At 39.9% G+C, this 25,965-nt stretch overlaps 1 protein-coding gene across 21 annotated transcripts in view; it reads left to right on the forward strand.

Moving 5' to 3' along the window:
• Positions 1–25,965, forward strand: part of DTNA (dystrobrevin alpha) — a 218,448-nt gene that overhangs the window by 91,493 nt on the left and 100,990 nt on the right. For all 21 annotated transcript variants that reach the window (XM_021096233.2, XM_013999288.3, XM_084964443.1 and 18 more), the window contains exon 4: positions 23,566–23,779. In XM_021096233.2, the coding sequence (XP_020951892.2) occupies positions 23,566–23,779 (214 nt within the window). The remainder of the gene's footprint in view (positions 1–23,565; positions 23,780–25,965) is intronic.

The following is a 25,965-nucleotide window of genomic DNA, read 5'->3' on the forward strand; positions in this document are numbered from 1 at the left end:
TATTTTAGTGAAGGGATACTTTATTTTTCATTTAATTTTATTGGAGTAGTTGACTGATTTTTAAGCAAACATATAAAACAGTGTGATGGTATGATGATAGAAATAAGGCACAGTGTATGCGAGCACCAAGAAGGCAGTGCCCTGACCTGGGAGTTTCCTAGAGAGGGAGCTATCTGGGCTGAGTCTTAAAGAATTAGTAGGAATTCCTATTGTAGCTGAGCAGGTTAAGAATCCTACTATTATCCATGAGGATGTGGGTTTGATCCATGGCCTCGCTCAGTGGGTTAAGGATCGGGCATTGCCACAAGCTGCGATGTAGGTTGCAGACGTGGCTCAGATCTGGCTGTGGCATAGGCCAGTGGCTTTAGCTGTGGCATAGGCTGGCAGCTGTAGCTCCAGTTCAGCCTCTAGCCTGGAACGTCCATATGCCATAGGTGTGGCCCTAAAAGGGAAAAAAAAAAAAAAAAAAAAAAAAAAGAATTAATAGCCATTAAGCAGAGAAGTGTTATTTGCTTTTACAAGGTACCTTATAAACAGCATACGTTTTAGAAGGGGAAAAGATATGACATTCTCTACAAACTAGAAAGAACTAAGGCTCAAGGAAGAATAACAAGCATATGTTGAATGCTCTGTTAAAGTTAAGTTTCATTTTAAAATTGTTTCTACCTTGATCGAAAGTTTTAAGTGTGGATTCCGTATGTGTTTGCTGAGTTTTCCTTCCTGCCAAAAATAAAGAAATATATATATACATAGCCCTTGTGGTGTTGAGGTCCTTGCAGAATGCTAACACAGTTGGGCCTGGTTTATCATAAGGAAAGTTAGAACCTTCCTTTTAGGAAGATAACCAGAAGCACTGATGTTCATAATATCATATTAGCCAACATCAAATGTACATCTCTGTATTAGAGGAGGATAATTTTTGTCTGCAGTAAAACCTAGCCTACAGTAAATTATGGTGCCTAATTATTTTACACTACAATAAAATAAATAAGAAACAAATCCAGTGGTGTCTTTGTAAGAACATTGCTTTATTGGAAACTTACAGAGTAGTAACTTCATAGAAATCAGTGGATCTTAACTGAGAATAGGTTGTTTATTTTGGGGCCCAGACCTATTTACAGGTAAAACTTATTTTGTGTATTAATAAAACTAAGCTTAAAAACTATACAATGGGAGGAAAAGCATAAAGACTGTAAAGTGGTCACCCAGAAAAAAAATGAATGTTGTCTGGATATGGCATGGGGTGTATAGATTTTTAGAAGAATTCTTTTTTATCTAATTTCAAAGATCAAAGTGTTACTTAATTCCCTTTATTTCCTTTGCCACAGCCCAGGCCTACTCTGTTTCCAGAGTATTGATTTCTATCACTGACGTTCATGTTCATTCCATTTAATGCAGTTCCTGCAGGATGCTAGGAATAACTCCTTTCCAGTGTCCTAAAAAAAACTCTAAGGGATTTAGAGAGCTGAAAACTGAATAGCCAGCATCTACTTTGTTTAGACATCAACTAAGAATAGTCCACAAATGGGTATGTGTAACCTCTTTGATAATAGGGAACATGAACTTGCAGCCCCAGTTAAGCCAAACATTATTGCCCTGAAACAGTTCCATTATTTATATTGGTATATGTGCATTTTTATGTGCCTTTTTTTTAAAATTGTACTAAACTGTATTTTTAACCTCATAAAGTTAAAATGTTTGGGAAACTTGTTTTCGCTACATAATATCTGTAGAGTATTACTATATAGTATATTGGTGCCTCCTGGTGCACACACACAAAAAAAACATTTATAAACCTCTGCTAGAAAAGGAGAGTTGGGGAGTTCCACTTGTAGGTCAGCGGTAACGAATCTGACTAGTATCAAAGAGGACGTGAGTTCGATCTCTGGCCTTGCTCAGTGGGTTAAGGATCCAGTGTTGCTGTGGCTGTGATGTAGGCCAGTGGCTGAAGCTCCATTTCGACCCCTAGCCTGGGAACTTCCATGTGCCACAAGTGCGGCCCTAAAAAGAAAGGAAAGAAAGAAAGAAAGGAAGGATGAAAAGGAGAGTTATATATAGGAAGCCCATCTTCAGCAGACTCATCAATACAGAGAATAAACTAGTGGTTACCGGTGGGGAAAGGGAAGAAGGGAGGGAAAGGAGGTACAAACTATTATGTATAAAATAAGATACAAGGATATGCTGTACCACACAGGGAATATAGCCAATATTTTATGAAGTTTTATAACCTTTAAAAACTATGGATCACTGTATCATACACCTGTAACGTATATAATATTGTACAGCAATGGTAATTCAGGTTTTTTTAAAAGGAAGTTCATCCATTTTTTTCAGGCAAAAGATTCTTCATTCCTTCAACTTTTTTCTGTAGGCTGTATTTCCCTAATCTGCATCTCCTCTTACCATTCATCTTTGTACTCAGTCATGGCCTCCCTCTCCATGCCACAACTAGCACATTCTCTGATAGAATAAGGGAATGAATACCTCTCAAAATTAGGGGACAAGGGAGTTCCCTGGTGTCTCTGTGGGTTAAGGATCTGGTGTTATCACTGCTGTGCTCTGGTTGCTGCTGTGACATTGGTTTAATCCCTGGACCAGGAACTTTTGTATGCAATGGGAGCAGCCAAAAAATAAAAGTGGGGAACAGCAAGTTGGCTATTTTATTTTCTAGAGGGAATGGGACAGAATAGGGAATAAAAATAACATTCCTAATAAAACTTCCTAATCAACAGCCTTCTCTTTAGCTTCCAGGTGTCCTGGTAACTTTCCATTAAATAAATACTCTAGATTCGGTTTATAAACATGTGTGAAAATGCCAAGATCTCAGCCTTTTTTTTTTTTTTTCTTGTCTTTTTAGGGCCACCCCTGTGGCATATGGAAGTTCCCAGGCTAGGGATCGAATAGGAGCTATAGCTGCCAGCCTACACCACAGCCACAGCAATGCAGGATCCAAGCCGCATTTGCAACCTACACCACAGCTCATAGCAATGCCAGATCCTTAACCCATTGAGCGAGGCCAGGGATCAAACCCGAGTCTCATAGATACTAGTCGGGTTCACTACCACTGAGCCATGACGGGAACTCCCTCAGCCTTTGTTTTGAACAAATAACCCTTTTCTGCTAAAACATTATTTCCTCAGTCAGCATTGACATGGTTAATGACTCAAGTGCCCTGCAATGTCAGCAGATCTTTTTTCAGAAAGTGTTTTGGAATCAATGAAACACAGCCTTAAGTTCATAAACAACAAAAGGCAGCAAGAGAAATCAATCAGAAATCACTAATCCATCCTGTTTATTAGGAGAACAAAGCAGTAAGGAGACAAAATGACCTGCTCCCCCACATCCACAGCTGATGTTGCACCATCTTTACTTCTAGTTACAGCTTGAATTTTCTTTCTATCCCTCATAAAAATTAAAATTGAAATAAGGAGTTCCCACTGTGATGCAGCAGGTTAAGGAGCTGGCATTGTCTGGCAGTGGCTCAGGTTGCTGCTGAGGTGTGGGTTCTGTCCCCAGCCTGGCACAGTGGGTTAAGGATTCCGCATTGCTGCAGCTGTGGTGTAGATCTCAGCTGTGGTTTGGATTTGATCCCTGGCTGGGAACTTCCATATGCCACAAGCATGGCCAAAAAAAAAAAAGAAAAAAAAGAAAAAAAAACCGAATTAAAAGTTTGTTTAAAAGAAAAGGAAGGAGTTCCCATCGTGGCTCAGCAGAAAAGAATCTGACTAGCATCCATGAGGACACAGTGTCAATCCCTGGCCTCGCTCAGCGGGTTAAGGATCTGGCATTGCCATGAGCTGTGGTGTAGGTCGCAGACTTGGCTTGGATCTGGCATTGCTGTGGCTGTAGTGTAGGCCAGCAGTTACAGCTCTGATTGAACCCTTAGCCTGGGAACCTCCACGTGCCTCGGATGCGGCCCTAAAAAGAGACCAAAAAGAAAAAGAAAAGAAAGGCAAAAGTTATATGTTTGCCTCTGAGATTTCTCAAAGTATCTTTCCCCTAGTAAATAAACATTTTTTAAAGTACACTTCATTTGGATATAATTTAAATTTAGAACACATGCTTTTGTCTGTAACATATCGAAAATTCTTTGAGTTCTTGTGAAGCAAAAAAATGCAGTTACCTGTTTACCTAAATGTTTCTCTATCACTGCAAAATGAATCCAAATGCTATCTATATAATAGGTCCTAAGTAAATATTCTTCTATGAATGAATAAATATGTCCCACTAGATTCATTCTTCACCACCCAAGTGACTAGCCCTATATTACAGAGTAGATTTTACATGTTTCTTAATAACAGATGTTAATACCCCATTAATTGTTCTTTCAGGCTAGCATCCTAGCATACTCCTCATCTCTGCCTCATTTTTAAGTAAGTGGTTTTCTGGCTGCCTGGATCAGTTTTCTGTCTTGCATAACAAATGTCCACACACTTAGCAGCTAAAAACGACACACATTTATTATCCCACTGTTTCCACTGGTAGAAACCCAACCAGCATGGCTGGATTCGCACTTCAGGGTCTCATGCATGACATCAAAGTGCCGGCTGGGTCTGTGGTTCTCATCTGGGGCTCTGGGCCCTCTTCTAAGTGAACTGCTATTGGCAGAATTCATTTCTTTTCTTTTCTTTTTTTTTAAGGATGCACCTGCAGCATATGGAAGTTCCCAGGCTAGGGTGGTCCAATAGGAGCTGTAGCCTCTGGCCTATGCCACAGCCACAGCAATGCAGGATCCAAGCCATGTATGCAACCTATACCCACCTATATCTCATGGCAACACCAGATCCTTAACCCACTGAGCAAAGCCAGGGATCAAACCCACATTCTGATGGATACAAGTCAGGTTCATTACTGCTGAGCCATGATGAGAACTCCAGAATTCATTTCTTTATGGTTGAAGGACTGAGGTCATTTTTTTTCTGATAGTCAGCTGAGGACAACTCCCAGGGCCACTCACATTCCTTGCCACAAGGCTCCCACAGGCTGTTCAGAGTTTGAATGTCTGCTGTTTCCTACATGTGTTTTTCTAAGTGCTTCCTCTGTGACTAGCCAGGAAAAAACTTTCTGTTTTTAAAGGACTCATGTGATTACGTCAGGCCCACCCAGATAATCTTAAAGTCAACTGATTTGGAACCTTTATTATATCTGCAGAATTCCTCCCAGCAGTACCTGGATTAGTGTTTGAAAAACTGGGACAAGGTGTATGCTCTCCATATTCTAGGAACTTGGGCGGGGGCGGGCAGAGAGGGCATCCTAGGATTCTGCCTACCACAGTGCCAAAAGTTTAAAGTAAAAACTCGGGCAACTGTTAACCCCAAATTCCCAGTCCATCCCACTCCCTCCCCCTCTCCCTCCCTCTTGGCAAGCACAAGTCTGTTCTCTATATATCCATGATTTTCTTTTCTGTGGAAAGGTGAGCATGATAATGTGAGAAAAAAAGAATGTATACATGTATGTGTGACTGGGTCACCTTGCTATGCTGTAGAAAATTGACAGAAGACTGTAAACTAGCTATAATGGAAAAAATTAAAATCATTATTAAAAAAACAAAACATCAGGTAAAAGAAATAGCTCTCCCACAAAGAGATGTATTTAAAAGAGAATGCTAGAAGGGCTGTCTCCACTCAAGGAGTTAGAAGGAAGAGCAGGAAGGTTCAGTTAGGAAAATAAGTGACAGATGTCAAACCCATGGAGCATAAGTATCTTCCTATCATTCCAGATGTTTTTGATACACATTTTCATTCCTAGTGTTGAATCATTCTAGACACTTGTTTAGAATAAGGAGTAAATCACGCTAGGATACAATGTTCCCACAAATTCCCTGCAGGCAAGTTGGTGGTGGCAGCAGAACATAAACAAACCCATTAAAGACGCCAAAGCACCAGGGCAATGGAAACATGCTCCCCTCTGGGTACACCGGACCAATGGCTAAAAGGCCTCCCCTGAATCAGGGCAAACACCTACTAAATGGCTGAGATTTTAAGCTGATTTTAAGCCCCAACGCTTATGCTCTCGGTTTAATTAAAGCTCCTTCTTCCCTTTCATTGCTTTTGTTTTTAAGATATTAAAAAAGCTGGTATTTTGTTTTCTTGTCAGTATTTTTGGTTTTGGAGACTGCCGGAAACTTTGTCCGCCCAAGCAGCTCCCACTGCTTATACAACCTCTGAACTAAGCTGACACCTGTAGTCTTATTTCCAGGTGTCTGGCTGTAACAGCCATCAGCTTCCTTCCCTCCCCCCTGCTTCTGCCTTATGCCAGGAAGCCCTGCCACTTTTACTCTCCCAATTAGAAAAGAATATTTTCTTTGATGGCCCAGTCAGTTGGGAGAGAGTAGTGTGTACTGAGGGGCGACAAAGGAACACCTTTCAAGCATCCCTAACTCTGTCTACTGGGGGCCAAAGGCAGGTACAGCGACCTCCCATTAGTAGGTCCTGCCAAGCTATGTTCCTGAGAGCCTGCCTGACCTGCCCAGAGCCAATCAGCAGCATGATGAGGGGGATCCCAGAGGGTACTGTCACCACAGCCTGGCTTCCAAGATCACGGGGCTCTGGTGAACACTGAGAGAAAACAAAAAGGCATTCACTCACAAGGACAGGGATGGAAGAATTGTCCCTCCCATATAACCGCATCTGGGATCCTGAGGAAAGTTCCTCCTGCTGCCACCTTGATTCACTCCATGGTGAAGCGTTGCTGTTATTCTCAACAATCACGAATATAATCATTTATGCAACAAATAAGGACTGAGATTTATTGGGTTTCAAGCATTATGCTAGACCATGGAGAGGAGAAACGTGTGGTAATATTCCTTAGTATACGAATGTAGTATTAGAACAACTTCAAGTTTAGAATTTCATTATGCATTCTGTGTGTTCGAATCTTCTGATTTTGTGACTATCAAATAATGGATGCACTCGAAAACTTTACAAAAATAAACTTAGGTCTAAACAATTTGTCCCCTGAGCAAAGTGTCATTTTCTGAAGAAAAAAAAAATTACTTGTAAGTTTGGTGCTTAAAAGAAACCAAGTATAGCTACTGAAATAGATTAAGTTCGTAGCTATTTTTAGTCCTTCATAAGTGTTGGGCTAGGACTTCTGCTTTATCTCCTTTTCTGTCAGGAATTGTAAGTTCTGTTTGTTCCAGATGAGCAGAGCATGGTGCAAGAGTTGCTGAGTGGTTTCTCTTGGAAAAACACCAGATAAAATCATGTAACTGAGAACTCAGCTTCTTAGTTTCAAATATTCGCTAAATGCCATCGTAAACAGAGTCACTGTCCTACAATGTCTGTCAAGACTTGCCATCAAGAGGCAAGCATGAGGACCACTAGGCCTGCTGCAAAGCTAATAATAATGGCACCAGCCCTCAATTAGCTTAGTTTCCCAGAAAAAAATAATGAACTTCAATGTAAGATCAATTGTAAGTACAATTCATTTTAACTTTCAAATTCAACACTAATGAATAAGACAGGGATGATATATCATGAAGAAGGTTAAGTGGGGGGAAATTTGTGTGTCTGAACAGTATCAGAATCTACCTTGAACATGGTCATAATCATCATTGTCTTCTCATTTCTTTTATTGTCAATCAGTGATGGGTGGGGACTTGATTAGAGCCATTGCACTAGCCTGTGTTTCCCCAGAAAGCAGATGCCATGACAACACTTGGGTGGAAGCAGCTCATTTGGAGAATGAACCCAGAGCAGAACAAGAAAGGATGGCCAGTGGAGGATGGAGGTACTTCTAAGGAACCTCATGAAATGCACCCCAGCACTGTTCCCCCAGAGCTGAAAAGGGGGAGGCATTGATCCAGCCAGTCTATCTGGCATTGGTCAAGTGCAGGCCAGAGGAGTCAAGGCCCCCAAGCCTCTGGGTTCCACCTGTGTGCGTGTTAGGCAGGTTCTGGTGTTGGTGCTGAGATGTCAGAGGTTCACAGCAGGAGCTTGAGGCTGAGTGCTGTCTGGTTGCAGCTGCACTGAACCAAAGTCTGTGTTGTGATGATCACTCCTGCAGAGGATGGAGAAAAAGGTGGAGCCAACGTTTTGGAAAAGGCACAAAAGAGATGTCTGAAACATCACTACTGTGCACCTTGGCTTTCTGCATTAGAGGTTTCCTCCTCTGTATTTTCTACTGACTTTTTAAAAGGTTTTTCTTTTTTAACAAAAGATATTCTTCCTGTTTTGGTTTTTTGGTTTTGAGGTGGGGGGGTTGGCCTCACCTATGGCATGTGGAAGTTCCCAGGCCAGGGATCAAATCTGAGCCACAGTTGTGACCTACACCAAAGCTGTGGCAACACCAGATCCTTAATGCACTGGGCCAGACTGGGGATCTAACCTGAGTCACCACTTTCCATTTCTTGATCTCACTCAAGATACTTGTAGATAATATGTACTGTTGATTAAGTGTCTAGAGATCTCTTCTTCCCAGATGCTAGCCCATGCCCCAGATAATTTGCCATGAACTAGGAGACCAGGCCAGCTATTTTCTGAATGAATACGTGAAATGCATTTTTCATTTTCCATCCCATTGTTTAGTCTCATTGTACAATGACAATGGATTATATATTTCAACAGTACAGACTGAGTGCAGAAAAAGTAACAATTCCCAGTTGACCTGCTCACCCACTCTTCAAGGGCCCTGTGTACTTTGTCTGTTAGTGTTCATCTTGGCCAGATAAGCACATGATGCAGGGTCATGAGAGCAACCGCTCTGAAGAAAAAGTAGAAGACCATTCTTCATGGTTGCCAGCCCTGTGGGTGCTCTTTCTTTGGCATCTTGAGGACCCTGGCCATCTGCTCAAGTCGTAGTATGTAAAGAATGATAAAGGTGCTGTGAAAAACCATGCTCAAGGAATCTCACTGAGCTTTCTTAGAATATTGAAGTAAAGGAAAGCTTTTAGGGATTTTATATAGTGTCTGACCAACAGTAGGTGCTCTACCCTATTCCATCCCTAAGCATTATCCACCCAGTTTGAGCAAGCTATTATGCAAGTAGCTAGAGGAATACAAAGATGAATAGGGCAGGGTCCATGTCTTCAAGTTGCTTATAGTTTAGTGCTGTGGTTTAACTTTTCTCTCCATGTCTCCTTGGGAGAACCTGATGAAAGCCACAGACCCTTCCTCCCAAAGCACACGTGACCCTAATCATAAAATGTGCTTCATCATTTCAAGACCCTCCCCACCCCTCAAATCCAATCAAGGGCTTATCTAAAAAGTAGCAGGAGTAAGTTGTCTATTGATAACTGTGGGAGGGAGTTCCCGTCATAGCTCAACGGTAACAAACCCATCTAGGATCCATGAAGATGTGGGTTCAATCCCTGGCCTCATTCACTGGGTTAGGGATCCAGTGTTGCCAGATAGGTCACAGATGCCACTAAGATCCTGAATTGCTGTAGCTGTGGCACAGGCCCACAGGTGTAACTCCAGTTCAACCTCTAGCCTGGAAAGTTCTGTATGCTGCAAGTGCAGCCCTAAAAAGCAAAAATAAAAAATAAAAAATGAAAAAATAAACCCTGGGAAATACAGAGTCATACATGGTCTAATAGATGTGTGAAGGTGTCTGGAAGCAAAAAAGGAGAGAGAAGTTCTATCCGAAAGTATCAGAAAAGGCTTCCTTGAGGCACACATGTGCATGACACTTGGAAAGATCCTGGACTGAAGACTATGCCAGTGAAGGGAGTGGGCTGGGTAAAGGCTCCTCCAAGAAGGTCAAGGACATGTTCCAGGATTGTAAGGCATCCCTCTTGGCTAGAGCAGAGGACTCTTGGGAGAAATTGGAGCTTGGTGGAAGCTGAGGGTGAAGATGATGAGACTCAAGTCCAGATTTTGCTTTTCATGTTTAAAAGCTTGGTTTATCCAGTTGGCAACAGAAGCTGGCATGACCCAGACTGAGTCGCATAACCTTTCTTAGGACAGATGGAAAAGGGCAGACACTGAAGACGAGTGAGGAGACTTGCTGTAAAAATCTAAGTAGAAGGCAATAAAAGCCCAAAAGAGGGCACTAGAATATAGAGCATACTAAGGACATGTTGAAGAAGCTCATGCAGAGTTATCCAATGAAATCAAAATGACTATCCAGAGGGAAGATAAGATAATAGAGCCTCTTGCTTCTGAAGTTATTAAATACATTCGAACAAAGTTAAACACTGGCAGCGAGAAATTACTGTTCAGATCTTTCTTTTCATTTACCTTCTCTTATTATTTTTACAGTAATCCTTGGTACAATACTTTGAAAAATAATAGGCTTAATAAATGCCTGTTCAATTGAATGTAGTTAAACGTAATTTATAGGATGGCAGCTATTGAGCCCACAATTATTAGACCTCATTTTGAATAATGATGCTAGTCTACAAACACAGTTTAAGGAAAACTGAATACTTTTTCCTAATAGGCAGTGGATGTACTGCCAGGGCCTTAGAGGACTGGCATGATATTCAGTTTGATTTTACACCAAAAATATGTTGTAGATCTTTTCCTGAAGCATTATGGTATTATCTGTTTTAACCAGGAAATTAATGTGAAATGAACATGCTATGTTTGTAAGATATGATCTCTCCAAGGATCCCAACAAAGAGAGCTATCTCAGTGATGAAGGCATATGTTGGGAGCAAGATAGATGTTGAGTTTGGAAGCATAAAATAATTTAATGAGCTACTCAGTTATTGTTTAGATTCATATTTTCATGGCTCACTAATGGAGATCAAGTCTAAAAATTGTCTTTTATTAACATTTTCTTTCTGAACTCAGAGTTTTGTTAAGGTGAGTTATGGCTAATATCTTCAGTGTAATCACAACAAAATACACCTGTTGACCCTGCCAAAGCATACCACTTACCTGAGTTCTCCCACCCTAACCCTAGTGTTTAATAGTTTTTAAAACACTATTTTGTCACCATCAGAGGCCTGAATAATGGCATAAAAATAAGTCATTTGCTTGAAAAATCTTAACTGGCTAATTTTCACGTGGCTTTCTTGACCACAGTGTTCCTGGGATTCTCATGTACCTTTTAATAAATCCCTCTGACTCAAATAACTATCAATTTCCTCTTCTTCCTGTCTCTTATCTCTCACCATCCTTTAAGTCATGCTCCATAGCAATGGCTCTCAAACTTCCTTGTCTTTCAAAATCACCTAAGGAGCTGCTTAGGGATGCCTTGGCCAAACTCCAGACCTGTGGAATCAGAGGCCAGGATTCTGCTCTGAAGATCACCTCTGGTTTTTACTGCTGGGCTGGTTGGCTGTAGCTAGGGATCTGAATTAGAGATGGTGGTTGGAAAATGAAACTAAGCCTTAAACTTTGCAGTATGCAAATTCTCAATCTATTTACTCACTGAAAAATTAGAGAAGTCTTATATAATGGGCAATAGAAAAGGTTAAAAGGTTATAGCCCTGCTCTCTGGTAAACCCCAGCACAAACTCCACTGGCTCAGTCAAGGTCAATACAAGATCTCATGACACCATGTTCACTCACTGCTCTCTGCCACTGGTCCTCCCATCTCCTTCCTCCCTCATCCTTGCCTCATCTCCACATATTCGTATCCTGCTGTGATCCCTCCTCCCCTAAATCTTCCCAAAGTCTCCAGCCCACAATAGCATCCCTGTATGTTGAGCTCAAGTAGTTCTTTTTTTCTTTTTGTAGCCACACCTGCAGCATATGGAAGTTCTTGAGCCAGAGGTTGAATCAGAGTTGCAACTTCAGGCCTACACCACAGCCATGGCAACACTGGATCCTAGCCACATCTGTGAGCTAACACCACAGCTTTTGCAACACTAGATCCTTAACCCACTGAGGGAGGCCTGGGATCAAATGCATGAACTCAGAGAGAGAGTGTCAGGTGCCTAATCCGCTGAGCCACGGTGGGAACTCCTCCAGTATTTTTTTTTAATCTCTTCTATGAATGTGGGGTTTTGATAACATAGCGTCTCATGCAGGGCTTCAGCTAGGCGTTCTTAATGTGTCTTTCCCTTGGGAACTACAAGCTCTTTTATGGCCATACTCTCATAGTATGATAAATCACCTATCACATCAAACATGTAATATATTGTAGAATCTTTAAAATTTCCAGTTGGATTAAATTTCTTTTGGAAATACTATGGAATCTCATTTCTTGCTTCCTTTCCCACCTCTTTATGTATAAACATATGGCAGTCTTTCTCCATATGTTAATGCCTGTACGTTAACAGATGTATGGTAAATAGTGAGGTGCTGAATTTTTTTTTCTCAGGAGCTGATCCTCTCCAAATGTCAAGGTAAGTATTTGATATGAAAGTAAACTAAAATAGTTATCACTGTGGTACCATCTCTCACGGATTTTTATAACATTATCATATCAGTTAAGAGGAAAACAAACCTGAAATTATGGAAGAAAGCTTGTATTAAGGGACAGATATCTTCGTAACTGATGGCGTGGAGCAAAGAATTGAAAGAATTTGGAGGGGATTTTTATCATTCTAACTGAATATAATAGTTATATTTTAATGCCTGTTTTCTCTCAAAATTAAGAGTAATGCTTAACATTTTACTAAGTGTTTTCAATTTGTGTTGTTCCCAGAACACCTATACGATAAGAAAGGTAAATATTATTATTATTGTACAAATGAAGAAATACTTGGGTCTAAGTTTGTTATCTTTAAGCCCATTTTTTCTCTATAAGAGAAATTAGCTTATTGTTGCATGTTTAATGCACTTGCTTGCTAACTATCTCTATTCATCACCACCCATAAGTTCTGCATTAGTTCACACTAATTCTAGAGCCCAGAAGAGTACCGCTGCATAATAAGGACCGAAAAAATGTAGGGTGTAAACAAAGTTTTAGTCTCTGAAATTAAAAAGCTAAGAAAGAAGGCTCATTAATTGGCTTGGGGTAATGACTTTGAAGAAGACCCTGAAATTGTTCCTGGCACTCACAAGAGGATACATTCCTCTTCCCACCTCTGCACACCCCACCCCTGTGGTGGCCTGACCCATACGTGAAGCTGCTTAAAAGCATTTTTACTTAAAAGCTACTACATATGCAGAATGCTGAATGAAATTTGCCCTTCGAGAGCTGTCATAGAAAAAGGCAATGCTTATATGTGTGTTCATGTTTTAGTGCCTCAGAATTTATTGGACAACTAAAAGAATAAGACTCCATAATTAACTTTTCTACAAGCCCATAAACACATTTCAGAGACCTGCTATGTGAATGAACCCAATTTGGCCCTCCAAACCCACAGCATAAACTAGTCAGAAATACCTCCTGAACTTGGTTCTCAAACTCTGAAGAATGTGGTAACAGGAAAAACAATTCCTGCTGAGAATTTTCCTGAAGGTCAGGAAACTTAGGTTCAGGGAGGGAAGAGTTTCTAGGAGAAACAAGTTATTTCTTTTGCAGAGGGATTTAATGAGTGAATCAATAGCAGAACTCTCCCTGCTTTTACCCACATATCTCAGAGGTGGGAAAAACAAGTCATAACAAAGCCTCAGATAACAATTATCATCACTTTAAACATTGGTGGCAAGGATAGGAGGGATTGAGAGGTATGTGCATGGGCATACACACACACACACACACAAACACACACACACACACACACACACACACCATCTGTAACTAGAGGATATATATGCATATTCCAATGGCATATGTATTTCCAGTGGCAAATTGACAGATTATGTTCAATTCCCAGCCTAATTTCAATTTCCTTTGTCCTAATTCAGAAACCACATCATAATGCAATGAGCGACCTTCTTATAAATCTCTAACCTTTCTGAAATAGTGTATCAACCTAAAGGAAAACACACAGCTTAAGACTTGTAAGTTTAAGTTTTATTCAGGGTCTTACTGAGGATTATAGTCCGGGAGAAAACTCTGGGGAACTTATCCAAAGAGGTAGGAGAGAAGCTCTTAATTATATATATAAATTTTTTGGCTGGGAAATACATGCTGTCAAGCATACATCTTTTTTTTTTTTTTTTTTTTGTCTTTTGTCTTTTTTGTTGTTGTTTTGTTGTTGTTGTTGTTGCTATTTCTTGGGCCGCTCCCGCGGCATATGGAGGTTCCCAGGCTAGGGGTTGAATCAGAGCTGTAGCCACCGGCCTAGGCCAAAGCCACAGCAACTCAGGATCCGAGCCGTGTCTGCAACCTACACCACAGTTCACGGCAACGTCAGATCGTTAACCCACTGAGCAAGGGCAGGGACCGAACCCGCAACCTCATGGTTCCTAGTCGGATTCGTTAACCACTGCGCCACGACGGGAACTCCTCAAGCATACATCTTGATAAAAGATTGCTGCTAATCACAAAGAACAGATATATCAAATTAATAATTTTTGTGTTTTTCTATGTATGGGAAGATGCAAGAATCCGTGATCACTGAAATTCTTCCTGAGATGTGCATCTTAACTATCTAGGTGCCTCTTTATCCACGGCACTGAATGCCTCATCCTGGTTTTTCTTCATTCGTTTGTTTTTTCTACGAATTTTTTTCATACATATATATTCCCTTTCTTATATTCTCTTTCATTATGGTCTGTCCCAGGAGACTGGCTATAGTTCCCTGTGCTATAGTAGAACCTTATTGTTTATCCATTTTAAATGTAATAGTTTGCATCTTCTAACCCCAAACTCCCAGTCCATCCCATTTCCTCCCCCCTCCCCCTTAGCAACCAAAATTCTGCTCTCTGTCTGTGAGTCTGTTTCTGTTTTGTAGATGGGTTCATTTGTGCCATATTTTAGATTCAACACATAGGTGATATGATATGATGTTTGTTTTTCTTTTTCTAACTTACTTTACTTAGTATGATAATCTCTATTTCCATCCATGTTGCTGTAAATGGCATTATCTCATTCTTTTTTATGGCTGGGTAGTATTCCATAGTATATATGTACCATATGTTCTTTTTTTTTTTTTTTCAATAGGCCTAACTTCTTTAAATGTACCATATCTTCTTAATTCATTCATCTGTCAATGGACATTTAGGTCGTTTCCTTTACATAGCTATTGTGAATAGTGCTGCAATGAACATAGGAGTGCATGTTTCTTTTTGAATTATAGTTTTCCCTGGATATATGCCCAGGAGTGAGATTGCTGGATCATATGGTAGTTCTATATTTAGTTTTCTGAGGAACCTCCATACTGTTTTCCATAGTGGTTGTACAAATTTACATTCCCACCAACAGTGTAAGAGGGTTCCCTTTTCTACACACCCTCTCCAACATCTATTATTTGTAAACTTATTAATGATGGCCATTCTGACTGGTAGGAAGTGGTACCTCATTATAGTTTTGATTTTCATTTCTCAGATAATTAGCAATGTTGAGCATATCTTAATGTGCTTACAGCCATCCATATGTCTTCTTTGGAGAAATGTCTGTTTCTGTGACCAGGATTTCCAATACTATGTTGAACAAAAGTGGTGAGAGTGGGCATCCTTTCTTGTTTCAGATTTTGGTGGGAAGGCTTTCTCCATTGAGTATTATATTTGCTGTTGGTTTGTCATAAATGGCTTTTGTTATGTTGAGATATGTTCGCTCTGTACCCACTTTGGTAAGAGTTTTTGTCATGAATAAATATTGAATTTTGTCAAGTGCCTTTTCTGCATATATTGAGATGATCATGTGGTTTTTTACTTTTCTTATGTTAATGTGGTGTATGATGTTGATTAATTTGCATATGTCAAATCATCCTTGTGAACTTGGGGTGAATCCTACCTGGTCGTGGTGTATGATCTTTTTTATGTATTGTTGGATTTGGTTGGTTAAAATTTTGTTGAGAATTTTTGCATATATATTCACCAAAGATATTGACCTATAATTTTCTTTTTTGGTAGTGTCTTTGGTTTTGGTATGCCTCATCCTATTTTTTCATCCCCCAGGGCACACTGTCTGTAGCTGACTACAGTTTCAACTTAACCCTTGTAAAACTGGATGTTGAGTAACAGACATTCTTTGTTCTTTTTCCGTTCATAAATATGTATTACATAATTATATAAATTATTCTTAAACTGCATAAGTTAATTGCTAGTTTCCAGCTTCTTGTAACACAGCTCATAATCTATTGGAACATAGGAGGCTGTCGTGATGCCAGAGGACTGAGAACTGCTGCTTTAAAGCAATACTTCCCATACTTTCATGTGAATACAAGCTGCGTGGGGATGTCGTTAAAATGCAGAATCTGATTCTCTAGGTCTGAGGTGGGGACCTGGGAGTCTGCATTTCTAACAAGCTTAGTCATGCCTTGCAACTCCAAGTATGGTCCTGGACAAGGAGCAGCAGCATCACCAGAGCACTATTTTACAACCTTGTAGGTGAGTCCAGTGTGCAACCACAGTTAAGAACCACCACTCCAAAATAACTGAAGGGAAGTCAGCGGAAGATAATTAGTTATTGACCTTTCCCAGCTGCAAGCCCTTTGAGAGCCTTCTGAAGGTTTGTAAGTCAGTGATCGTCAGAATCACATGGAGAGTTTTGTCAAAACCCTTTCCCACCGTTCTAAATTTTGAAATCAAGTGGTAGAATCTGGGCTTGGGAATTTTGAGGAGCTCTCTTTCATGAAGTGTCTTTTGATTGTCCTATCCTTTCTGCACCCTATCTACTATATTTTGCTCCATGTATTTGATTCCCCTACTACTGATAAAGTGTTTGACATCAGTCATTTCTATCTAGGTATAAAGAAGTATGGCATTTTTGCCCTTGTCTGAGAGATACTTAGATTTAAATCATATCTAGGTGTGAACTAAAGAGTCTATCTCCTATTAACACAGTGTGGGACATCAGCAAACAGATAAGCAAACTCTTCTCTACCCATGTGAAGCACTTCTTCTCCCCCCCACCCCCTTTTCTTCCTGAGATTGCCTGGATTTAGGCAAAATTGAAGCTTTGTATATTTTCATTTATTTATAAAGGCAAACTGTGAGGTATTAATAATAAGTGTCTGAAAATAACACATTCTTTTTCAGAGTTTGTGAAGTACTAAATACTGCTTTTAAAAAGCATTTTGTTTATTCTTGATATGGTTAATGTTAACTAAATAATTTCATTATACATGCTGATACCTCATCTAGTATATTAATATAAAATGTATGCAGTTATATGGATGAGGAAATCCTACTTCTTATCACGCTTGCATAACATCAGGAGCTCTGTGATGGACAATTAAAGCTTGATGGATATTTAGTAAAGTGTCCACAGTGCCACCTAGTGTTACACAGTCATCATTGCATGATCTAAATAAATTCCTTATTTTCTAAAATGATTTGATAGCTCAACAGTAACATATTTATACAACTGTCAGACCTCTAAAACAGACCTATTAATAACTTCCTAATGACTGTCAACTTAGCACATTTCTTAATGTTCCAATTTAATTAGGTAAAATGCTTCTGATACTTATCTTTTCAGTAATAATTAACAGGTATTGAGTGCTTATTATACGCTAAGCACTGCGTGAAGTCTTTATCTGGATTACTTCATTTGCTCTCCACAATAACCCTGTGATAGAAAAACTATTGTTGTCTACATTTTACAGATGAGGAAACTGAAACTTGAGGACATGAAGTGACTTGCTCAAGGTCATAAGTATAGCCCGTAGGGGGACCAGTCAGCTGCCCAGGAATGTGTTCTACTCACCCACATCTCTCAAAGCAGTTACCAGTGAAATAAAGTTTCCAAGAAATCTTTTTCTGTTTGTTTTTTAAGGCCGCTTCTGCAGCATATGGAAGTTCCCAGGCTAGGGGTCCAATCAGAACTGCAGCTGCCAGCCTATGCCATAGCCACAGCAATTTAGGATCCAAGCCACATCTGGGACCTACACCACAGCTCACGGTAACGCTGGATCCTTAACCCACTGAGCAAGGCCAGGGTTCGAACCCACATCCTCATGGATACTAGTTGGATTCATTTCTGCTGAGCCATAATGGACACTCCTCAAGACATCTTTATGAAAGAAGGCCTTTCTTTCCAGGTCTCTAATAATCAAATATAGTGAAATTAATTCAAAATCCACTAACTCAGAATATATGACAACTGAACTAATTAAGTTTTTGTGGCTAGGATGTGGTTTGTACTTCTTTTGTATCTTCTATATAATATATACTCAAAATTGTATGTTAGTTTATTGAATTTGGAGGACTGGGCTTAACCTTAGGTTTGAATTCATAATAAATCTTGTAAATTAATAACACCATAACATGGCTGCAGATCAGAAGGTATTTAATTATTTTAACACTAATAGCTCTCATTTGTAAAGCATCTATTATGTGCCAAACCCTGTGGCCAGCATGTGTATATGCATTTTCTCTTTTATCTTTACTACCACTCCCTCTGGGTGGTATTAGTTTTCTCATTTCTAGAAAGGGAATAATAAAATGTTATTAGAGGCGAAGTAACTTGCCTACAGTTTTACAGTTATCAGTGGATCCTCAACCTTTGTGACAGCAAAATCTGTAGCCTTTCCATTCTGCCACTCCTAGAAAATAAGTACACATAACGTGCATGATTACAGTTTTCCTGTGTACCACCCCCACGCAAAAATGCCACTATCTCTTACTTGGACTGGAGCAACAGTCTCCAACAACTTCCACATGCATGCTCCATTTCCGTTCCTGTCTTCCTTCATGGTCAGAAATGATATTTTTAAGCTCCATTACCTATACTATACTATTTTAAGTATAGTATACTATTTAAGTGTAGTATACTATTTATATAGTATACTATTTATACTTATTTATTTTAAGTATAGTATACTATTTTATACTATACTATACTATACTATTTTAAGCTCCATTACCTATACTCTCCTATTTAAAACCCAGGTCTTGGGAGTTCCCACTCTGGTGCAGTGGGATAAGGATCTGGCTTTGTCTCTATGGCAGCATGGGTTTGATCCCCAGCCCAGCACATGTAGGTAAGGATCTGGCATCGCCATAATGAAACATCCATATGCCATGAGTGTAGCCAAAAATAAACATAAAAATAAAAATAAAACCCATGTCTTCATACTCAGTGTAAAGACCAAAATCTCTATCATGGCTTCAGTGCTTCTCCACCTTATCTTATTCTTCTGGCCCCTTCACCACCATGTCTGTATTAGGCCTGTCTATGTCCCCACCAGACTATTAGCCCCTGAGGCAGGAACCACATCTATATGGTTTGCCATTGTGGACCTACCACAATGCCCAGTGCATACGTATGAAAACTTTGTTTTCTTGAAGTCATTTTAAAGCTATCTATTCTCATAGCCAAAATTCACATCTTATTTTTCCTTATTCTGAGACCTTAAATGTGTAAAGGCACAAATATGGAACATACTTATTTTTAATAACTTTCATGATTTCTAGATGTTTTGTCTATGATAATAGGCTCTTATTATTTCCTGTGTTCCATGCCCTGTTCCAAGCATTTTACAGGCACCATCGTGTTCAACCTCCATAGTCATCCTGGAGAGTAGGCACTGTTATCAGCACCCCTTTACTAAGATGAAGATCAAGGGAAGTCAAGTAGTTTGACTGACAATTGACCCTAAGATTCAATCCAAGGCTTGTGTGATTCTTCGTGAATATACTTTATTGCCTCTTTAGCAATCAAATGCATCCTTAGAAGACTGTTTCACTATTGTCATTCCCTTGTCATACACTCACTTAGCCAACAGATATTCATTAAGCTCCTATAGCATATGAGTCCCCTTGACAGTGCTGGTGTGTGAACAGTTGTCCTGACAGACCATCTCTTCCTGTGCATGTACGATACAGATGGGGAAACAGATGACTAGCAGGTCTCTACAGAGAGTCCACTGAATGCTGTGATGAGGCAGAACAGGGTTCTAAGGTGCAGGTAGGAGGGGTACAAAACCTAGAGACAAGGGATCTAGAAAGACATCCTTGAAGAAGTGGTGGGTGAGGGATGAAATGTAGATAAGAAGTAAGACCAGATCAAAAAGAACTTTGCAGGACATGTTGAAGAGTTTGGGTTTGAAATTAATGGGAAGTTATTAAAGGACTTCAAGCGGCATACAAGGGACAGTTCAGAATTATCACTCTGGCTACAGTGCATAGAAAGAATTGGAATGGAGGAAGAATAAAGAGAAAAGAACTGACTCAGTCAACAAGTAAGAGAGGCTGGTGACAGTAGAGGCGATGGAATTGGGTAATGGGAATATGAGTCCATGGAAATGGAGGCATTAAAGTGACATTCAGGAGATAGAGATACAGGACACGGTCAGTGATGGCATGTAAGATGGAAGTACCCAGGGCTGAAATCCAGATTCTGGCTGGAGCAGGAGGAGGGATGGGGGTAGGGCCATCCACTGAGGAAGGGAACCCCAGAAAAAGTGGGCTTGGAAGAGAAGGGCTGGACAAGCAGAAGCTAAAATGCCTAAGGAAGCTCCCTGTGGGCATGTTGACCATTCTGATGGACCTCTATTATTCTGACCTGTATTATTCCACTACTGGGAATCCTAAGAGCCTCCTTATGCCCTACAAGCTCTCACCAGGAGAGACCTCGGTATCTGGATGATCTCCCTCCACCAGCAACCACTTCTCTTTCTTGGCTTGTAGCCATCTCCCTCCTGTGCTCAAGTTCATGACCCATATTCCTCTGCTCCCATGCCTATTTCACATGATCCATAACCAGGATCCAGATCACAATGGGTCAGTAGCCTGCTTCCTGTGGTTACCTGGGCATAGATACCAGTCAAGACAATGAGCCAGATCTCACCATCACTTCTCTTTTTGTATCCTGCACCCAGACATATCCCCAAGGACTGGATCCTGAGGACTTGTAGGTTGAATAGATAGGGAATAATTATAGGAATCTCAACTCATTTCCTCAAGAATTGTAATTAATAAATAAATTCAACTTGTAATACCATCTTCCTAAGAGTTCCTTGCTTGCTAAATTGAAAAAAAAAGAAGATAAATTATATTAAGAAACACAAATAATGGATTAGGAAGATGTACATATACACAATAGAATACTACTCAGCCATAAAAAAAGAATAAAATAATGCCATTTGCAGCAACATGGATGGAACTAGAGACTCTCATACTGAGTGGAGTAATTCAGAAAGAGAAAGACAAATACCATATGGTATCATTTATATCTGGAATATAGTATATGGCACAAATGAACCTTTCCACAGAAAAGAAAATCATGGACTTGGAGAGTAGACTTGTGGTTGCCAAGAGAGAGGGGGAGGGAGTGGGATGGATTGGGAATTTGGGGTTAATAGATGAAGACTATTGCCTTTGGAATGGATAGACAATAAGATCCTGCTGTATAGCACTGGGAACTATGTCTAGTCACTTATGATGGAGCATGATAATGTGAGACAAAAGAATGTATACTTGTATGTGTAACTGGGTCACCATGCTGTATAGTAGAAAATTGACAGAACACTGTAAACCAGCTATAATGAAAAAAATAAAAATAAAAAAAGAAAGAAAGAAAAAGAAACACAAATAATGCCCTTGTTGTGTGATATATATACAAAGTTGCAAATTTGGAATCACATAAATCTGAATTTATCCAAATCTAGTAAATATTTAAGTGATTCAGGTGGAAAGTGATTTGTATTCCTCTGCTCCAATCAGAGATTTGCTCAAAAGTTTTCCTTTAGGCATGGCTCACATTCATTTGTTCATGTGTAATGTATTATCTTTACGTACCAGGAACTACCACTTTTGATTTCGTGCATTTTTTCATTTAATGAATGCCATACCCATTCTATAGATGAGGAAAGTGAGGCTCTAAGTCAAGGCTAAAAGGATATGCACTTGTGGTAGAAGAGCCAGATTTGGATGTAGGTCTTTGGACACCAGGTCTGGTGCTAGTTTCAGCTTCAAGTCTGGGAGCTCAATAAGTGTTAGTTTTTGGTTTTCAAATACTTATCAGAAGTGAGCAAAGAGATAGTCGTTGGTAGAAAAGTGTGTGTTGGAGTGTACAGTTCTCAAGAACTAGACTATAAGTATATGTTCCATTGAAAAAGACAACATATTTCTTTCCAAATACCAAATAAAACCTCAAACTTTATGAAGATGTAGAGAATCTGGAATCCTCACGCATCTAATAGGAGTGTAAAACAGTACGAGTACTTTGAAAAACACATTGGAACTTTCATAATTAAACACACACCTATCATACAACCAAGCCACTTTGTTTCTAAGTATTTCCCAAGAGAACTGGAAGTATCTGTCTACACAAACATTTGTACATGATTGTTAATAGCAGCTTTATTCATAATAACCAATAACTAGAACAACGCATTTGTCTGTCAACAGGTGAGTTGATAACCACCTGTATCTATGTAACAGAATACCATTTAGCAATAAAAAAACTATTATCATGCAGTAACATAGATGATTCTTAAAATAGTTACACTAAGTAAAGAAGATATAGACCAAAAAATAAAAAATAAAAGAGTACATATTTTGTGATCCCAGCCTTATGAAATTCTAGAAAATCGTGATGGAAAGCAGAAGATCTATGGTTGCTGGGGATGGGGAGCAGGATGGATCAGAAGGTGCATGAGGAGATCTTTGGGGGTGATATGCAGGTCCATTGTCTTGATTGTCTTGATTGTGGTCATGTCATAACAAGACCTCAGGGTGAACAGGGAAGAAATAGACATGGATTCCTTGACTATCCATGTGAAAGTAACCATGACTGTGGCGTTCTCTTGAGGCTCAGCAAGTTAAGAACCCCACATAGACTCTGTGAGGATGTGGGTTCAATCCCTGGCCTCTCTCAGTGGGTTCAGGATGTGGCATTGCCACAAGCGGAGGTGTAGTTTGCAGATGCGGCTCGGATTCGACGTTGCTGAGGCTGTGGCATAGGCAGGCAGCTGCAGCTCTAATTCGAGCCCTAGCCTGGGAACTTCCATATACTGCAAGTATGGCCCTAAAAAGAAAAATAAATCAGTCAATAAAAATATGTAAATAAATGAGAATGCTTTTAATACTCAAATGCAGTTTTGATAACTTTTCAAACCTGAGCATTTAAGTGTTGGTTTTCTCTTTTCTTTGTCAGGGGTCCGTGTATGAAGTGGGAAAATACTTTAAAGCCAGATAGACTTGTTAATTTTAGTCACAAGTACTCTATACTTCAGGGTTGCTAAGAAACTAGATCTTAAAAGTTCTCACCACAAAAAAGAAATGGTAATTGTGGGACATGATGTGTTCACTAACACTATGGTGGTAATCAAATTGCCATATAGGAATGTATTAAATTAATATTAAGAAGTATCAAGTCAACTTGTGAAACTTACACAATGTCATATATCAATTATATCTCAGTATTTTTAAAAGCCAGATAGACTTGGATACCAATGCCAATTAACTTGCCTTGGACTTGTGCATTTGCCACTTAACTTCTTTGATCCTCAGATTCCTTACAGGGTAAGTATTTCAAGAGCCCCTTATGAAGATTAGTAATAACTCTCTCTTTGAGATCCTGCCGTAGGTACTTTTACTGATGTCAACTCCCACCAACAGTGCAAGGCACCTCAATGAAACAGGATGGATGGTACATGTAAAATAAAGAACTTATCTTTCTATGCACTCTGGGCTGATGTGTTCACTCTGCTTTCATTCTCCGTAGTGCACCTGGTGGACATCTGGAACGTTATAGAAGCATTGCGGGAAAATGCTCTGAACAACCTGGACCCAAACATAGAGCTCAATGTGGCCCGCCTGGAGGCTGTGCTCTCTACTATTTTTTACCAGCTCAACAAAAGGATGCCCACAACTCACCAAATCCAGGTGGAGCAGTCCATCAGCCTCCTGCTAAACTTCCTGCTGGCAGCCTTTGATCCGTAAGCTCCCTCTGAATGCCTGTTACTATCTGTGTGTTTGGGTTCTCCTTCCTTGTGTCTTCCTTGGTCTTTATTCCAAAGAATTTTCTAGAGTACTCAACTGCTTCTTTTTTCTTGATCAGATACTTATCTCAATAAAGTTTCTGTGAGGTTAGCATGAATTTCAAGTGCTCTGGAAAAGACTTAGAAAGTAAAATAGCACCACAGCAAATGGAAGACTGTTGTATCTTATGTGTTGACCTTTATTTAACTCATCCCATGCTTCCTAGAAGCTATGGATGCTTGACAGTGTTGCGTGATGGCTTGACGGTGTTGCGTGATGGGATGCCTGTAGGGTGATTTAATGAAGCATGATGTGGGAAGATGTTTTTAACTCCTCCCTTTGCAAATTGTCTAAGACAGTGTTTCTGAGGTGTCTTAACAAGACCCCAAAGCAAACAGAGAGACACTGAAAAGGATTCCTTGACCAGCCTAGTGAAAGTAGCTGTGACTTGTCTTAAATGGATTTGTCGATAACATACCACATTAAACTGTGTGATGCCATCCACATGCCACAGCTGAAACTCAGCTTCATGATCTTGTAACTTCCCCTCACAGACTCAGAGAATTTCAGAGCTATCTGAGACCTTAAAGACTGTGCTTCCAGACCTCTTATTTTACAGATGAAGGACCCGAAGCACAGAGAGATTGTCACTTGTCCAGGGACAATCAGCCTGTCCAGTATCAGCTCTCAGCATGATAGTGGCAGAGTAGGGACTTAGAGATTCAGCTTTGATTCTTTTCTGAGGCATATGTGGCAGTCCTGTGAAATGTAAAACCTGCCCTGAATCCCATTATCAGCTGAAAATTTCAAAAGGGCTTTTGCTGATCGCCCCAGTCTAGATACACTATCAGCACCTTCAATTTTACGACTGGTTTTGAATATTAAAAGAGGAAAATTGCTAGCTTGACCTTTCAGCAATCACATTTTAAGACTCTTAGAAGATCTCACTTAGTCTCATTGTCTGGCCAATGCTTGGGAATATTTAAGCCTGACACTGGAGATGTTCCAGCCAGGCTAATATCATTATGCTGCTCACTTACTGAAGTCACCAGCTGTCACTTTCCAAATTAGCATGGTGACAGAATTGCCCATGTTCATTTTGACCAGTATAGATTATTGTCTCCATAATGTTTATATTTTAAGAAACTCTCGGAGTTCCCGTCGTGGCGCAGTGGTTAACGAATCTGACTAGGAACCATGAGGTTGCGGGTTCGGTCCCTGTCCTTGCTCAGTGGGTTAACGATCCGGTGTTGCCGTGAGCTGTGGTGTAGGTCGCAGACATGGCTTGGATCCCGCGTTGCTGTGGCTGTGGTGTAGGCCGGTAGCTACAGCTCTGATTAGACCCCTAGCCTGGGAACCTCCATATGCCGTGGGAGCGGCCCTAGAAAAGGCAAAAAGACCAAAAAAAAAAAAAAAAAAAGAAATTCCCAAGTTGAAATAAACTATTTGAAAACAAGCAATTCAGCCCAACAATTTCCATGCTTATTCTCTGAAGACTTCAGAACTGATTGCCAAGAGGCAGGGCAAGGAGAAGAGGTTGTAGTTCCACATGACAGGTGGCAGCATGGAACCAAGCCGTGGAATTTCTATAACAGCATTTTCATCCTATCACCTTAACAAGAGTATGGCAGCTTTCAAACCTGCCATTCAAGTCTTCAGGAGACTCATTTGTTATAAGTGTGACAGTGGAAAATGAAAACAGAGAGAGATCTAATTTCCTACTAAATCTTGGGATATTGCTAGAGGATTTGTAAAGAATCAAACCTAAAAATAATTTGGACGAACTCGAAATATAGAAATGGGGCCCACTTAGCAATAAGGATGGGTACTTTGTGAAATAGATGAAGCTTAAACAAATAGAGTTAGATTTTTCACTTTTGTTTGGAAATATTGGGAAGAACATTTCAAAAAACAGAGTTGTAAATGTTCACTAAATAACTCTGATCTTGTAGTTGAATCATTTCATGGCTAAAAGATGCTAAGCTTAAGGGCCATACCAAGATAAAGAACAGTTGACACAAATGTGCAAAAGAAGCATTTTGTTCCTATTTGTCTTACAGATAGAAAGGCCTCTGTATATTGTGTATATATTGTATTCAATGAGAAATCTCATTGTAGCAGATTTATGATCACATCCACATAC

This window comes from Sus scrofa, chromosome 6, assembly GCF_054392235.1.
Source record: "Sus scrofa isolate SSC_HxYL_T2T_F1_AM1 chromosome 6, Sscrofa_HxYL_maternal_Yorkshire_Landrace_v2.0, whole genome shotgun sequence".
Taxonomy (NCBI): Eukaryota; Metazoa; Chordata; class Mammalia; order Artiodactyla; family Suidae; genus Sus; species Sus scrofa.